General features: G+C 42.9%; 2 protein-coding genes across 4 annotated transcripts in view; one reads left to right on the forward strand and one right to left on the reverse strand.

Moving 5' to 3' along the window:
- The window catches only part of grm8b (glutamate receptor, metabotropic 8b), a 240,733-nt gene extending 236,377 nt beyond the window's left edge, over positions 1-4,356 (reverse strand). Inside the window, exon 1 of the mRNA XM_014170001.2 lies at positions 4,224-4,356. The gene's annotated coding sequence lies outside the window, so the exon portion shown is untranslated. The remainder of the gene's footprint in view (positions 1-4,223) is intronic.
- Positions 4,357-6,815: 2,459 nt separating this feature from the next.
- Positions 6,816-12,067, forward strand: LOC106584566 (acyl-coenzyme A thioesterase 1). Of its 3 annotated transcripts, XM_014170003.3 has the most exons (11): positions 6,816-6,881; positions 7,092-7,400; positions 7,732-7,831; positions 7,928-8,118; positions 8,283-8,446; positions 9,041-9,160; positions 9,392-9,480; positions 9,585-9,678; positions 9,980-10,060; positions 11,209-11,350; positions 11,622-12,067. In XM_014170003.3, exons 2-11 carry the CDS (start codon positions 7,205-7,207, stop codon positions 11,750-11,752), a joined length of 1,308 nt encoding a protein of 435 aa, XP_014025478.1. In that variant the 5' UTR covers positions 6,816-6,881; positions 7,092-7,204; the 3' UTR covers positions 11,753-12,067. The 3 variants fall into 3 exon arrangements, 1 of the variants encoding a protein (XP_014025478.1); XR_001323776.3 differs by having other exon boundaries at positions 6,867-7,400; positions 9,765-10,060; XR_001323777.3 differs by lacking the exon at positions 11,622-12,067 and having other exon boundaries at positions 6,867-7,400; positions 9,768-10,060; positions 11,209-11,335.
- Positions 12,068-16,577: the final 4,510 nt, after the last annotated feature.

Here is a 16,577-nt window from a genome sequence, read left to right on the forward strand (position 1 = left end):
ATAGTAATATTTGTTACAGTTATAAAACAATTGATCTATAGCTGTTTGAAAGACGCTCTGCACAAATGAAGCATGGCCATAACAACCTCATGTAGCATAGGCCTAAGCAGGCGCACACCTGTGCCACATAGATCCCTGGTGAATGAAGCTATGCTAGTAGCCTACTAATTAATGATGGCTATTCTGACTGAGTATTGAGAAAATTAGGCCTATTTGATTGATCTTTTATTTTTTTTATTTAACCTTTATTTAACTAGGCAAGTCAGTTAAGAACAAATTCTTATTTACAATAGCGGCCTACCAGGGAACAGTGGGTAAACTGCCTTGTTGAGGGGCAGAACGACAGATTTTTACCTTGTCAGCTCGGGGATTCGATCCAGCAACCTTTCGGTTACTGGCTCTAACCACTAGGCTACCTGCCACCCCAATAAAGACATGGTAGGCTAATAGCTACAGGCCTATGTGTAGGCTACTGTAAAGCCATGCGGCATCAACTCATAACTCATTATGTTTTCTTCAACCCAACCATTGGGACCCACTGTACGTCGTTATGGTTTTGATGGGTGGTCAGAATGAGTGGCACATGTCATTAAACGTCAGAGTGATGTACACTGTGAAACTGCACAGACATATGTTCTTCTACAGCTAAGCTAGATACAGCATTGGCGACGAGGATGGCTGAATTCAGTTTACCCCCACCAGTGCCCTTTCCATGCCTGGAAAGGAATAACAAGTTTAAACACTTATCTCGAAGCTCTGAACTTTTCTACAATCTCCGACAAGTGGAGGAAAACACTGCGCCGTCACTGCCTCGGTACAGAGGATTTTCAGAGCGCTTGGATGGGCTCCTACATTCAATGCTGCAGTCACCCTCCTACGGAACCACTTCACCGGGACACCATCGGCCCGGTGAGTCAAATCGAAACTACATGGCTAATCTGAGTGACTTGTCTAGCTTTTGTAACAATGGGGCACTTCAGGACGAGATCCTCAGGGATCAGCTGATAGAGGGGACGTTATGTGAAATGACAAGGGGCAAACTGCTTTTGGAATCTGACAATTTACAACTTGATGGAGAAATTAAATCAGCACTCCAGGTGCTTTGGAATGCTCTACTATGCTAACAGACAGCTCTGCAGCATACACTCGGCCCCCAGCCATTCTCACACAGCAGCTTCAGCCCGAGCAGGCACACTATAGCGATTGTGCGTTGCACACGCCCTCCCACATCGATGGCTGCATGGAAACAGACACCGGCATGCTCGTGCAGCAGGCACACAGACAAACAAACCGACGGAGCTGCAGCAACTGTGGGGCTTGCTCTCAAGATTCAATGGCTTCAAACTGCCCAGCCCGGGGAACGATATGCAAGAACTGTTCAAAATACAATCACTTTGCAGAAGTGTGTCATTCTGCCCTTGCTACTAGCTCCGCCTTCATTCTCCTCTGACTCGCAACATGAATGCACTGAAATCCAAACTGTCTTCATCAATCATGTGTCATTCAAAACATGCAGCTGGGTGAGGTGGGTTTGTCTTTGCTACTGGATACAGGCGCTGCGGTGTCGTTGCTCAACCTTGCCACCTACAACAAGTTCTTCACTCACCAGCCACTCCAACAGCCCTCCACTGCCCTGTGTGGGTATGGTAGCTCCAAGATAGACATTGTAGGCACTCTCCAGGTCCCAGTGCACTACGTCACCAAGCACCTACCGTCATTCACATTTCACATTGCAAAGCGGGGTGCCAAACTCCTGGGGCTCGACCTCTTCACAGACTTGGGGTTCACACTGAGAGATGACAGTTGGTCAGCTATCCACCAGGTTACCTGCACATGACAACAGAACAGGCCAGCTCTGTTTGATGGACTGGGCTGCCTCACAGCCTTTACGCAAAGGCCCTTAGTGAACCCGGACGTGACCCCAGTCATGCAGCCCCTGTGGTGCAACCCCTTTGCATTGCGTGATGACGTCACAAAAGATCTGTGTGAATCCAGACCTGTGTGAATCCCTGTGCTGTGAACAAGGCTGTTGTCCCGGATAGTAGTACCCGCTGAGGAGGTGACTGAACAATTTCACGGCTTCAGGGTCTTCATGAAGCTTGACCTAAGTCAGGGTTATATTCAAGTGCCCCTCCACCCAGCCAGCAGAGACCTCACGGCCTTCGTCACACACGCTGGTGTTTTCAGATACACATGCATCCCTGGTGGACTTAACTCCGCCCCCAGCTGCTTCCAGGTGATGAGCACCATCCTCGCTGGAATATCCAGAGTAGTGGTCTATCTAGACGGCATCATGATCCACAGCCAAGACCTCCACATCCATGACCAGCGACTCCACAAAGTATTCAGTGCTCTACTGCAGAACAACCTGACCCTGAATGACGAAAAGTGCACCTTTACAGCTCCAGTCGTCGAGCTTGTGGGGGGGATGGAACGCTTCAACCAAGCGCTGAAGAATGGCATCAGAGCGCACCTGGTCCAGGGGTGCACGCTACAAACCGCCCTGAACCAAACACTAGTGCACTACAGAGCATGAAAACACACAGCAACACTGGTCTCACAGGAATCTCTCATGCTCGGTCGTGAGATGGAACTGCCACTGGAAAGACTCAGAACACAGGGTGTGACAGCACCGACGACTAGGTGCACACAAGCAAAGCAGGCAGCCACCAGGCACCAAAGAGCAATGAAACGGCGCTTCGACAATGCACACAGGGTGAAGTAGCCGATCATCCAAGTGTCAGACAGGTTCCGAGCCTGTCGGTCTCAGCGGTGCAACAAAATGGTCTCATTCTGGACGGACCCCCTGCAGGTCAGTCGACATCTGGGGCTCGCCACCTTCATGGTGAGCAATGGATCACGCTGGCACGCCAGCCGCCTCAGGAAAGTCCCACTCCTCTCGCATGGGCCAGTATAACACAAACATACAGGCCAGAGACACCACCTGATGAACCTCTTCCTGCACTACCACCTAAGCCTTAGCCTCTGTGGGCTCCCAAGGGCCAGAGCTACAAGCAGTGATGGCTTTAAGATCAGCCTATGCAGCCACTGACCAGAGGACTACCTTTCCTCCTTTAATACTTAGGTTCCGTTAGGTGTCTTAGTCAACCTTCAGGTTAACTGACTGAACTGTCTAGTTTTGGAGAGTCTTTGTTTACCTCTTCCATTTAAAGGTTAATGTTTTTTTGTTAGGCATCACTGGGTTATTGGCCTATGGACATTTTTATATATGGTACCAGTCCCTGGTTTTAGAAAGGAGGGGGAAATGTTATGTATGGTACAACGTGTGCTGTATATCATACTGTACGTTGTTATGGTTTAGGACAGTGTGCTGCTTTACATATGAATGGGTGGTCAGAATTAGTGGCACATGTCATTAACCATCAGAGTGATGTACAATGTGAAACCGTGCAGACATGCCTTCTTCTACAGCTAAGCAAGATACACCCCTCATCAACTACAATATCTATGCACAGAGCATATACTTGGCTTTGAATGAAATAAAGCAACAACTTTGCAACCATCAGTCAAAATGTTAAAACGCTTTAACTTGAAGATTTTACCCACAGGTGACGAGTAAGTAGCCTAGTTCATTTCTGACCTATATTGCAGTGCATTTATAGCCGGCAGTTCTACAAAGCAAATCTCATGCACAATTGCTCTAATTGCAGTAATCTAAATGTAAATAATTGTATCACCCAAGATTTTGATTGCACACTGCATGATTAGACTCCCCACCAATTTACACTTATGATAAAGGTGCAATATGCCCAATTAGCATGATTGATGAGAATGTCTCTCTGGGATTTTTTTTATGAGATAGGCTACTTACTCCGTGGTCCATTTTAAGTTTACTCCCTTTCAATCGATTTGGACTCAGTTGATGATGACAGATGAAACATGCACAACGCACCAAAAAATTCTTATGCCTGTCTAAATTAAATTGATCTTCAATTGACCACTTTCTCGACGATGTTTTTATATATATCTACCAGAAAGCCATGTCAAAAGTAACTCTTGAATTATTTATTTAACAGATCAAATGTGACTTTGTGTGAATGATTGGAAACGTGAGCGCATCAGAAAACTGATATTCTCAATATCAAGTCTGTAGGCTATTACTAAAGAAAAAGAAAAAAAGAAAAACATCTAAGAACATTAAATAAGGAACATGACTCATATCACATTGTTTGAAAAAAAATCAACAATTAAGTAGGACTTACCCGCCGGTTACTGTGATCTGGTCCCTCGCGTCTCACTGCCAAACCAAAGCTGCGCAAGCCTGTGCTGTGCTCGTGGTGCTGAAAGAACAGCAGCATCGTGAAGGTGGCGCGAGCGCGTCTCCGGGAAGATCTCAATTATATTCTTATTGCGTCCCTTCTCCTCGTCTCATTCTCAAAACCCATTGGAGGAGAAGGTCAGAGGGGCGAGATCTCTGGCGTTCTCATCCAATGGGTTTTGAGAAGGAGACGAGGCGCGAGGACAGGAGGGAGGACGCGAGGCGATAGATATTGAGAACTTCACTCCGTCTCTGTGGAATCACCCAATACTAGCACACAGCGGTGGTTGGTTTCCAGGCTAATGATTCTCTGATGTTTGTTAGTTGTTTCAGTAAATACTGGGCAGTTTATTTTAATTTAATTTTTCAAATCACCATAATCCTACCCATGATCACTGGAAGACATGTGGGACTATTTAGGATGAATTTAAATAATTCACGCTCAGAGTGGGCTTGCTTGGTCCAAAACAAGTGCATGGCCGCATGTTCCTTGCCTCAACACAAGCCCATCTTATTTGGTGTGTCACAATTTCAAAGTGTAATTTAAAGGAAGCGATACTGTTGGTGCGTCATGGCTAATGATTACAGCCTACAGAAGATGAAGTAGTCTTATATGGCGTAATTTTCAAAGGGCATAACTTTCAAATACTATATATAGGCTAGGATAATATAAGCAATCTGAAAGATGCTTGAGAATTATAGCCTACATGAGAGGTGATTCAGATCATTCAACATTCTTTCAGAAATACTAAGAAAAAAACAGAAACATATTTATTGCACAAACTCTTACAGACAATGGAAGTGTCTTTTCAAAATGCCTAAGGCTCTACATAAAACAATATTCCCAGTGGGAAAATGTGCACAGCGGATGTTGAAAAGTGAATTTTTGTTGACGACACCGTTGGGAAACACAGTCACATTGCGCCATCTTGTGGGCGCAAAATAGCCTAGTCGAGAGTGGCAGAACTTGTCTTGGGAAAAGAGCAACGCCAACCCAACACCTGAAGCAGAAAAATACCATGGGTGTTTTTTTATTTTATTTATTCCTCATGTCTTCCTCATTGGTAGGAAGAAGTTTGGTCCAAATCGGATGTTGGGTACTACATTTCTTGAATATTACCTGAATCCTATAAATTAAAATAGCCAATTTGGGTGCAATCAATTAGCTTAATTTATCAGAGTTCAAATTATATTTCAACAAAATAATGTTTCAGGAATGCTAATCATGTCTGTTACTAACAACAGAAACGATTTCAGAACAATCTGAGCTGGTGAGTGTCCAAATCCTCTTTCTTGTGCTTTTTGAGGTGGAACGACCATTTTGCAATCTAGACTAATCATAAAACACACTGATGCCAGAGAACTGCAGTTCCTTAACTGGAACTATTACATCTTATAGACTCCATGGACAGGAGGGAGCTCACTAGCTATTTCCCTGAGCTGCCAGCCATTGCAGTGTCAGCCTCACCTGCCCCGCAAGCCATCCCAGTGCCTGTCGGTCTGGTGTCTGCCCCGCCTGCCTCCCCAGTGCCAGCCCGGCCTGCCAACGCCAGACCACAGAGACGTTTGTCAGAGAAAATCCAGTGCTTACAGATCAGGTCTTCTGTATTACCAGAGCTACTGGACGACAGATGGTCATATTACCCTCTGAGCCCCAGTCCTTCACTAGTACTGAGAGAATGTTCCTATGTGGCCAACCTTCAGTCTGCCTCCCAGCTAACGTAGGCAATGATGACAGCTGTCACCCCCTGCCCATGCGTCACCACAAAAATGGAGGAGGTACACTTGAAGTCAGAAGTTTACATACATTTAGGTTGGAGTCATTAAAAGTCGTTTTTCAACCACTCCACAAATTTCTTGTTAACAAACTATAGTTTGGCAAGTTGGTTAGGACATCTACTTTGTGCATGACACAAGTCATTTTTCCAACAATCGTTTACAGACAGATTATTTCACTGTTTAAAGGCACATTCAACTTAGTGTATGTAAACTTCTGACCCATTGGAATTGTGATACAGTGAATTATATGTGAAATAATCTGTCTGTAAACCATTGTTGGAAAAATGACTTGTGTCATGCACAAAGTAGATGTCCTAACCGACTTGCCAAAACTATAGTTTATTAATTAACAAGAAATTTGTAGAGTGGTTGAAAAACTGTATGTAAACTTCCGACTTCAACTGTATATATACTGGTTGGCCAGGGGCAGTCAATGATGCAGCAGCAACAGTACATGATATATCACATTTATATATCACATTCACAGACTCAGTGAATATCACCTTTGGTACTGATAGACAGTGTTACATTTAACCTTCACACAAAAAAAAATGCACATGTGAAAACCCACATTCATAATGTTTTCCTCGCAAGGTACTTATTTGATTAGAATAACCACATTTTATGACGTTAATACTGGATTGTTGCCTATTTCATGAAGAGTGGTAATGACCTGAAAATTAATTAGTTACTCATCTACCTTTTTATGTTTGAATATTTGAGTTAATAATTAAACCCTTGGGTACATGGTATCTACGTATATGTACTGAGCAAGTTGTTAAAGTAGCTGTTTGGACCGGACAGAATACCACTGTATACCCCTGTATGTAGCCTCGTTATTGTTATTCTTATTGTGTTACTTTTTAATATTTATTTTTTATTTTAGTCTACTTGGGAAATATTTTCTTCTTCTTGAACTGCACTGTTGGTTAAGGGCTTATATGTAAGCATTTCCTGGTAAAGTCTACACTTGTTGCATTTTCTGCATGTGACAAATAAAGTTAAAATTTGATTTGATTTGGTATTCACCTAGGCACTCTATTGATGTTTTTAACCATTGCTCACGGGTCGGATGAGCAATGACGGTTCACAACTTCAATGTAAAGGAGTCCTATTAAGGTTGTCACAGTTTTTTGTGAAGAAGTCATGTGTCAGATGGGTGGGATTCCTGTGTTGACTGTAAAACCATGGAGAGCCCTCTTTGATGAGAAGTTCCATGTGGTTGTGGGGAACTTACCACCGACACAGGAGGTCACACTACATTCTTTACATCAGTCTGAAGACACAGACTACTGGGAGGCGTTTGGGCACTATGTCAGTGATGCTCAGGGAAGGGTCACAGGTGAGAGATATTATTTCCATTTATCTACTTAATTTCCTGTAGCTACTTCGTTTTGCTACTTAATCTTTCTACTTCATTTAGCTACTTCAACACCAGAAAAGCATTTCCAAATGCACTATCAGATGTATTTGGGCCTGCACTGGAAAGTCTTTAATTCATTTCATTTATTTAAAGGAATTACAGTGAAATAACAATATGATGGATTCTGTAAACTCCTGTGTCATATTCATCATAACTATATAAAAACCCTTGTCACAAAATGCTTGTTTTTTTGCTACACAAACCACACTTTTCGCCCTGTACTTTCAAGTAACTTTTATGTCATTAATAGTCTTCAAGGATCCATGTGTAGGGGGAACATATGAGGGTGTTGAGCCCATGGGTCTGTTGTGGAGCATGAGACCAATACCTGGCAGTAGACCGGAACTCAGGTAGACATGAGAATGAACATGAGGTTATTCTGACACTCAGGCCAACGCTAAAGTGGTTGGTAGTTTTGGAATACAAATTGTTTATACCTCTCGTAGGTTGAGGAAGAAGGAGGTCCACACTCCCATGGTGGTGCACATCTCTGTGTACAGGGGACACATGAGTCAGGGTTTCGGGGAGCAGGTGGCCCTGGCGAGTGTCGTCACAGAGCGCTGGTACATGGCCCCCGGAGTCCGCAGGGTCGACATCACAGAGGGAGGGGTCACAGGTACCCTGTTCCTGCCACCAGGTACACAATATGCTCTCAATAACTGAAGGTCACAGACATTTTGGCCATTTTGTCTGGGTTCTCTGTTGAATATATATATATATCCTCACTTTTGACTGGTATAAGGCAAAGGGTCAGTGGTAGAAATAAAGAATAATGTTTTTTTTGCTCATGTCATCCTGAAGGTCCAGGACCCTTCCCCGGAGTTTTAGACATGTGGGGAGGTGGTGGCGGCCTAGTGGAATATCGAGCTGCTCTCTTGGCATCCCATGGCTTTGCTGCCATGGCGCTACTTTACGTCTTCCCAGACCAAAATAAAAATGCTACCATTGGCTACCCTTACTTTGAGGTTTGTGTCTACCGTCTGCACCATTTTCATATAGAAATCATGGTTGACGCTCGGCCATTTGTGTGTGTGTGTGTGTGTGTGTGTGTGTGTGTGTGTGTGTGTGTGTGTGTGTGTGTGTGTGTGTGTGTGTGTGTGTGTGTGTGTGTGTGTGTGTGTGTGTGTGGGTGTGGGTGTGTGTGTGTGTGTGTGTGTTTGTGCCTACAAAATGGGAACTGCTCCAAATACATGTACTATATTTTAAGAAGATATTTTTAGTCAGTCGGTATGCTCTTATAAACAATAACTTGATAAACAATAACTTTCCTGACAAGTGACAGTCTGACAGACAATGCTACATAATGCCTGTGGTGAATGTTTGTTTGCTACTTTGAATCCTTACCTTACACAATTAGTAACTGATTTAGACCTTTGGAATCAGGTGAGAGGACTCTTTCACCGTCTTTGGATGTGAATACTAACACGCACACCACTATGCTGTCTCTCGTCTTTGGGGCTGTGGGAAAAAAACATCTGCACGTCTTTCTTGATCCATTGTCTTGAGAAAACTTTTATAAATGCCTAAATGAGTATTGTCACATGCTAATATATTCTCAGGCTGCATTCAGACTACTGCAGGATCACCTTCTAGTGGCCGCTGACAGAATTGCGCTGCTTGGCCTTTCCCTTGGCGTTACAGTGGTTCTATCCATCACTGCTTACTCAGAAGCTGTCAAAGTAAGTCCCTAAGAAACTCCTCCCCTGTCAATTTGTTGATTTCCTGAATAAACATATGTGCATGGGCTTTAGCCAGACCAAAATGTCCCCATCATACTCACCATCATTGAGTTGTGTTTAGGAAAATCAAATTAAAATCAGCGACAAAATGCATTTTTGCTTATCTGTCCCCAGTCAGCAATAAACAATGTATTCATGCAGTTTAATTAAATCTCTGTCTACTCCTTTTAGCCTAGATGTTGTGTGTGTATCAGTGGCAGCCATGCATGTCGAATTGGAGCCACCCAGTCCGTTGAGGAAACATCTCAGGGTATACACAAGTGAGTCAATACCTTATGTTTACTTGTGTTTGTCTGTTTATAAAGTAGTCTAATGATTTTTCAAGGAGAAAATCAGTACTATACCTTTGGCCATGCGTTTTCAGAAAATATGCAAAGGCCCGTACTGATGAGGAGAATCGCATCATCTGGAGGGACGTTCTTTTACCTATTCCAGAAGATATAGACCTGAAAGTAGAAGTAAGATATCTGTTATTTACAGAAAGACCCTTCAGTCCTCTGCTCTTGTTTGGATGATTGTAGTGAGGGAAATGTATCCCACACAGGAGGACAGGATGATAAGGACCTCTAAAAGATTACGCTGGAGAACTCAACCAATACTGGGAACAGTTTCACACTTTCACCAGTCCTATCATGATCCTCCAGTATCTCACAAGATTGAGGGCTCAGAAGTATTGTTGTATGTGTCAATTTTCAATTTTTTCCTAAATGGCTATTAATCTATTCAGTTCAGCTCCGTTTTGTTTTATTCTGTCCTCAGATGGGGAGGATAACATGTCCTCTGCTGCTGGTTGTTGGACAAGATGATCAGAATTGGGCTGCTGTCGAATCAGCTGATGATGTGAGCTACGTCATGTTTGCCTATGGAAAACATCATGCTTCATACATGCAGTTTAAAAAACCTCTTAAATGTAATGGGAAAATGTAGATTTCAGCCTAAATAGACATACCCAAAAGGAACTGCTATTCATGTGTAATTATATGATTCTGACATGCAAAAACTTGGTATATTTGGAAAGAAGACATCTGGGAGATTATGAGGAAATTATCCGAAGGTAGATAGGAGTTACATAGTTCAGAATAAACAAGATCAAGCAAACACAAAATAACCATCTTTCATTGACAAGCTAAACGTGAATTATTGATGCCCAGAGCTGGAAACACATCGGATGGCTTCCACAACATGTGAACATTATCAGATAAAAATGGGACTTATGGACCTAACAACTAGAAATGGGCAGATGTTTTAGTAAGTGGTTTCATTTGTGGTCATGGGATGCTTCCAAGTGTCCCTAAACCTCTCCAAAGTGGCATATGTCTGTAAATGAGATAATTCCAGTGCTATTACATATTTGAAATCCCTAAATGCAATTTTTTCTGTATAAAAACACAATTTCTACCATATCAACCTCACTCAAACACTGTGGGGGTGTTATGGGGTACCCACGGGATATTCAAGTGTCCTTTCAACCTCTCCAAAGTGTCCGAATGTGGTAATTGCACTTTTTTTGCACACTGGATGTGCCCAAAAGTAGTTGTTCACCATAAAAACAAAATGTATACAACACCAACCTCTCTCAAACATTGTGGTGGTGTCGGAGGACATACCGGGGATATTGATGCCTACAGTACATAAACAAGCATCCTATTTTTGATGCGCAAAGATTTAGTTACTCGGTGGACATTTGATGTTGCCATTAAGTCATACATCATCAGATAACATTGGCAGTAGGCTATATTTGTTCCTAATTTGATATCCCCCCATGTAGCTACAGCTCAAACACAGACCAAATCGATGCTTACCTTGTAAGATGTTTGCTGTTTGGTGAAAACGTTGTGTAAAATTAACATTTTGACTCTCGGGGCTGGTGATCAATAATGGTAGGTCACAGGCAGACAAATAAGATATCCTCATGATCTGTGGAGTCCCGGCTTTGGGTGTGTATCAACATAATGAATTAGTGCTAAACCCCATCATTTAATCCTCAGATGAAGCAGATGATGGAGAGAACAGGAAACAGTCACCTGCTGACCACTCTGTCCTACCCTGGAGCTGGTCACCTGATTGAACCTCCGTATGGTCCCCACTGCAGGTCTTGCACCTTTGTGTTGCAGCCAGGCCAACAGAGAGGTGCCTTTCCCGAGTCATTCATGCAGACAGACTGTGCTTTTATAGTTGTTGTGCTCCTATAGGAGTCCCAATTCATTCGTCTAGTACCACAGGGCATTGCAACTTTTTGATCTAGCTCACCAGATTAAACTAGTCCACTAATGATCCTACAGTTCTAGGTTTTTCTTATGTTACTGGACCCAATTTTCATATAGGTCTACATTTATACAGTCAGAAGAATATCATGTCTCAAATGTCCTAAGTCTAAAGCAGTCATTCCAACTTGTTGCAGTGGTCATGCTGTTTGGAGGCCTCACCAAACCTCACGCCGTTGCACAGGAAGACTCATGGGAAAAGATTCTAGGTTTTCTGCAAGAGCATCTCTGTCACAGTGTCAAACCCCATATGCAGTCCAGATTGTGAGCATTGTCTTACGTCAGATGGTATCACTCCTACGCAACGCTCGTCCCTCAACCGATCAGTGCAGGCGGAATCACTGCTCTATCTTACATAAGATAATGGACTGTGAGGTAATTAACAATGGACACCATGCAGATCAGACAAAGAAATAAACAAAGATAACTGTTCCTGCCCAGATGCTTAATGATTACACCAAACGGTATCAATGGCCTCATTGTATGATGTAAGCTCTGATATAAATGCCATTTGTTTAAGTACGTATTTTTTGGTATGTATTTTTCATTTGAACCACATGGTTGGATTAAAATGTGTTTGGTATTTGGTATTTGGTATTTTATTAGGATCCCCATTAGCTGTTGCAAAAGCAGCAGCTACTCTTCCTGGGGTCCACACAAAACATGAAACATAATACAGAATGACATAATACAGAACATCAATAGACAAGAACAGCTCAAGGACAGAACAACAATTTTTTATTTTCAAAAGCATACGTAGCCTACGTATCAATGCATACACACAAATTACCTAGGTCAAATTGGGGAGAAGCGTTGTGCCACGAGGTGTTGCTTTATCTGATTTTTGAAACCAGGTTTGCTGCTTATTTGAGCAATATGAGATGGAAGGAAGTTCCATGCAATTAGGGCTCTATTTGTTCTGGATTTCGGGACTGTGAAAAAAGACCTTGTGGCATGTCTGGTGGGATAAGTGTGTGTCAGAGCTGTGTGTAAGTTGACTGTAGAAAAAAATTGGGATTTTCAACACATGAATGTTTCTTATAAAAAGAAGAAGTGATGCTGTCACGGGTACTTAGGGCAGGAGGAAGGAGTAGAGTCAAATGCAGGAGATATCGTCCAGTAGCTCGAAGTTTATTCACACCCAAACACTAGGTGATCAAAAGGCACTGGGAGTGCACAATACCCAAAAGGGAAACAGGCAATCCACAAAGGGAAAATCACGCACGGGGCGCAGCCCGGCGAGAAAATAAATCCTCCAATATAAAAACGATAGAGAAGACACGGCCACAGCGTAAACCCGCTGACAAACAAACAATCCCGCACAACACACAACCCCAAAGGAACAAACTAAATACCCCCCCACTAATGACAGAAATGACAACAGGTGCGGACCTAGACAGACAAAACACAATGAACACAGAAACACAGATCGGCGGCAGCTAGTAGACCGGCGACGACGACCGCCGAGCACCGCCCGGCCGAGGAGGGGCACCATTTTCTGTGGATACTGTGACAGATGCAGTCAGTCTCTCCTCAACTCTTAGCCAAGAGAGACTGGCATGCATAGTATTTATATCAGCCCTCTGATTACAATTAAGAGCAAAATGTGGCGCTCTGTTCTGGGCCAGCTGCAGCTGTTCTGGGCCAGCCCCTTCTTTACAACCATTGAATCTATATGTTTTGACCATGACAGTTTACAATATAAAGTAACACCAAGTAATTTAGTCTCCTCAACTTGTTCAACAGCCACACCATTCGTTACCGGATTCAGCTGAGGTATAGAACTAAAGGAATGATTTGAACCAAATACAATGCTCTTAGTTTTAGAGATGCTCAGGACCAGTTTATTACCGGCCAACCATTCCAAAACAGACTGCAACACTTTGTTAAGGGTTTCAGTGACTTCATTAGCTGTGTGTGCTGATGCGTACATGGATGAATCATCAGTATGCATGGACACGCATGCTTTGTTTAATGGCAGTGGCAGGTCATTGGTAAAAATAGAAAAGAGTAGAGGGCCTAGAGAGCTGCCCTGCGGTGCACCACACTTTACATGTTTGACATTAGAGAAGCTTCCATTAAAGAAAACACTTTGAGTTCTATTAGATAGATAGCTCTGAATCCACGATATGGCAGAGGTTGAAAAGCCATAACACATACGTTTTTTCAACAACAGGTTATGCTCAATAATATCAAAGGCTGCACTGAAATCCAACATTACAGCTCCCACAATCTTCTATTATCAATTTCTTTCAACCAGTCATCAGTCATTTGTGTTGGTGCAGTACATGTTGAGTGCCCTTCTCTATAAGCATACTGAAAGTCTGTTGTTAAATTGTTTACAGAGAAATAGCATTGTATTTGGTCAAACACCATTTTTTCCAACAGTTTGCTAAGAGCTGGCAGCAAGCTTATAGGTCTGCTGTTAGAACCAGTGAAGGCCTCTTTGCCACTCTTGGGTAGCGGAATTACTTTGGCTTCCCTCCAGGCCTGAGGACAAAGACTTTCAGTGTAGCCTTTGATACAGCATTACTGACCATAATCTGTCACTGGCAAAACTTTCCTGATTAAAGAAGCAATAAAACTGAACTTCTTTAGACAAGTTGAGAATCTGGAGCAACAGCATTTGCGGGTTTGATTAAAGGGTCAAAACGGCCAGAAACAAAGAACTTTCTTCTGAAACTCGTCAGTCTATTCTTGTTCTGAAAAATGAAGGCTATTCCATGTGAGAAATTGCCAAAAATCTGAAGATCTGAGCAAGAGGACAAGTACATTAGAGTGTCTAGTTTGAGAAACAGACGCCTCACAACTGGCAGCTTCATTAAATAGTACCCGCAAAACACCAGTCTCATCATCAACAGTGAAAAGTCGACTCCGGGATGCTGGTCTTCAAGGCAGAGTTCCTCTGTCCAGTGTCTGTGTTCTTTTGCCCATCTTTATCTTTTATTTTTATTGGCCAGTCTGAGATATGGCTTTTAAATTGCAACTCTGCCTAGAAGGCCAGCATCCCGGAGTCTCCTCTTCACTGTTGACATTGAGACTGGTGTTTTGCTCAACTGGTTGAAAGAAGGCCAGTTTTATTGCTTATTTTATCATAAACAACAGTTTTCAGCTGTGCTAACTTAATTTCTAATGATCAACTAGACTCTTCAAATTATAAACTTGGATTAGCTAACACAACGTGCCATTGGAACACAGGAGTGATGGTTGCTGACAATGGGCCTCTGTATGCCTATGTAGATATTACACAAAAAATCTGCCATTTTCAGCTACAATAGTCATTTACAACATTAACAACGTCTACACTGTATTTCTGATGAATTTGATGTTATTTTAATGGACAAAAAATTTGCTTTTCTTTCAAAAACAAGGACATTTCTAAGTGACTCCAAACTTTTGAAAGATACTGTATATGTACTGATGTGTGGGTAACTGTCAGTTGGAACTTTTTTTTCATTCTATTTTTCTTATTTAAAATTTGTGTTGCTCAGTCCTTGAGCTGTTCTTGTCTATTGATGTTCTGTATTATGTCATGTTTTGTGTGGACCCCAGGAAGTGTAGTGGCTGCTTCAGCAACAGCTAATGGGGATCAGAATAAAATACAAAAAAGTAAAAGCTTTATAAAGGTTTTGTATAATTTCAGCCGTTAGTTTTGAAAGTAGTGCTCACGAGCCAAAACGGATACACAAAAATGTCGCACAATTGTGTACTTCGCCATCCATTTTTTTTTTAAATCCTGCAATTAGTATGATATGTTAGAATTCCAAATCATACAATATGTTATACATTTGTAAGTGCTTAAATTTGGTAGAGAAAAATCCACTCCAAAACAATAGTATGTTGATACAGTCCCAAAATGTTTTGCATGTCAGCGGTCAAGTTTTAAGGATATTGGACTTTGAAGAAGCAAAGTGTCACTTGCCACATCATCATGATGAAGCAAAATGCATCAGATGAAGCATAACGCATCATCCTGATGATGTTGAAGCAAAATGCATCATAATGATGATGTGGCAAGTGACACTTTTTCAGGTAGCTTAGTGGTTCAGAGCGTTGGACCAGAAACTGAACGGTCGTTGGTTTGAATCCCCGAGATTCTGTCGATATGCCCTTGAGCAAGGCACTTAACTCTAATTGCTCCTGTAACTCGCTCTGGATAAGAGCATCTGCTAAATGACTAAAATGTAACATTTGCAAAAACAATACTTAGTCTCTTCCTTATTGACTCTCCTGCGTTTTTCCTGTGGTGCTGGGCCTACCCTGGTTAACTTTTCATAACCCCATTGTTTCTTGGCCACAGAGGGCTCTCACGGGGTGGTTGCGAGAGTGCTCAGGGAGATGTTTAGGGGTTTCCGTTGGTGCTACTACGGTGGAGAGTCCAGACCAGGTCTCCACCGTGCGCATTCCCCCTGAATATCCCGATTTGACTCTCGCCTTCTCCAAAAAGAAGGCGACTCAATTACCACCTCATCGACGGGGCGATTTTGCAATAGATCTCCTGGTAGACGCTGCACTTCCCAGGAGTCATGTGTATCCCCTCTCACAGGTGGAGATGGAGGCTATGGAAACATATGTCTCTGAATCCCTGCGTCTGGGGTACATTCGGTCCTCCACTTCACCCGCCTCCTCGAGTTTCTTTTTTGTGAAGAAGAAGGAGGGAGGTCTGCGCCCGTGTATTGACTATCGGGGTCTGAATCAGATCACTGTGAGGTATAGTTACCTGCTACCGCTCATAGCCACAGCGATTGAGTAAATGCACGGGGCGCGCTTCTTCACCAAACTAGATCTCAGGAGCCCTTACAACCTGGTGTGTATCCGGGAGGGAGACGAGTGGAAGACGGCTTTCAGTACCAGCTCAGGGCACTATGAGTACCTCGTCATGCCGTACAGGTTGATGAATGCGCCATCAGTCTTCCAAGCCTTTGTAGACAAGATTTTCAGGGACCTGCACGGGCAGGGTGTAGTGGTGTATATTGATGACATTTTGATATACTCCGCTACACACGCCGAGCATGTGTCCCTGGTGCGCAGGATGCTTGGTCGCCTGTTGGAGCATGACCTGTACGTCAAGGCTGAGAAATGCCTGTTCTTCC

This window comes from Salmo salar, chromosome 23, assembly GCF_965601325.2.
Source record: "Salmo salar chromosome 23, fSalSal1, whole genome shotgun sequence".
Taxonomy (NCBI): domain Eukaryota; kingdom Metazoa; phylum Chordata; class Actinopteri; order Salmoniformes; family Salmonidae; genus Salmo; species Salmo salar.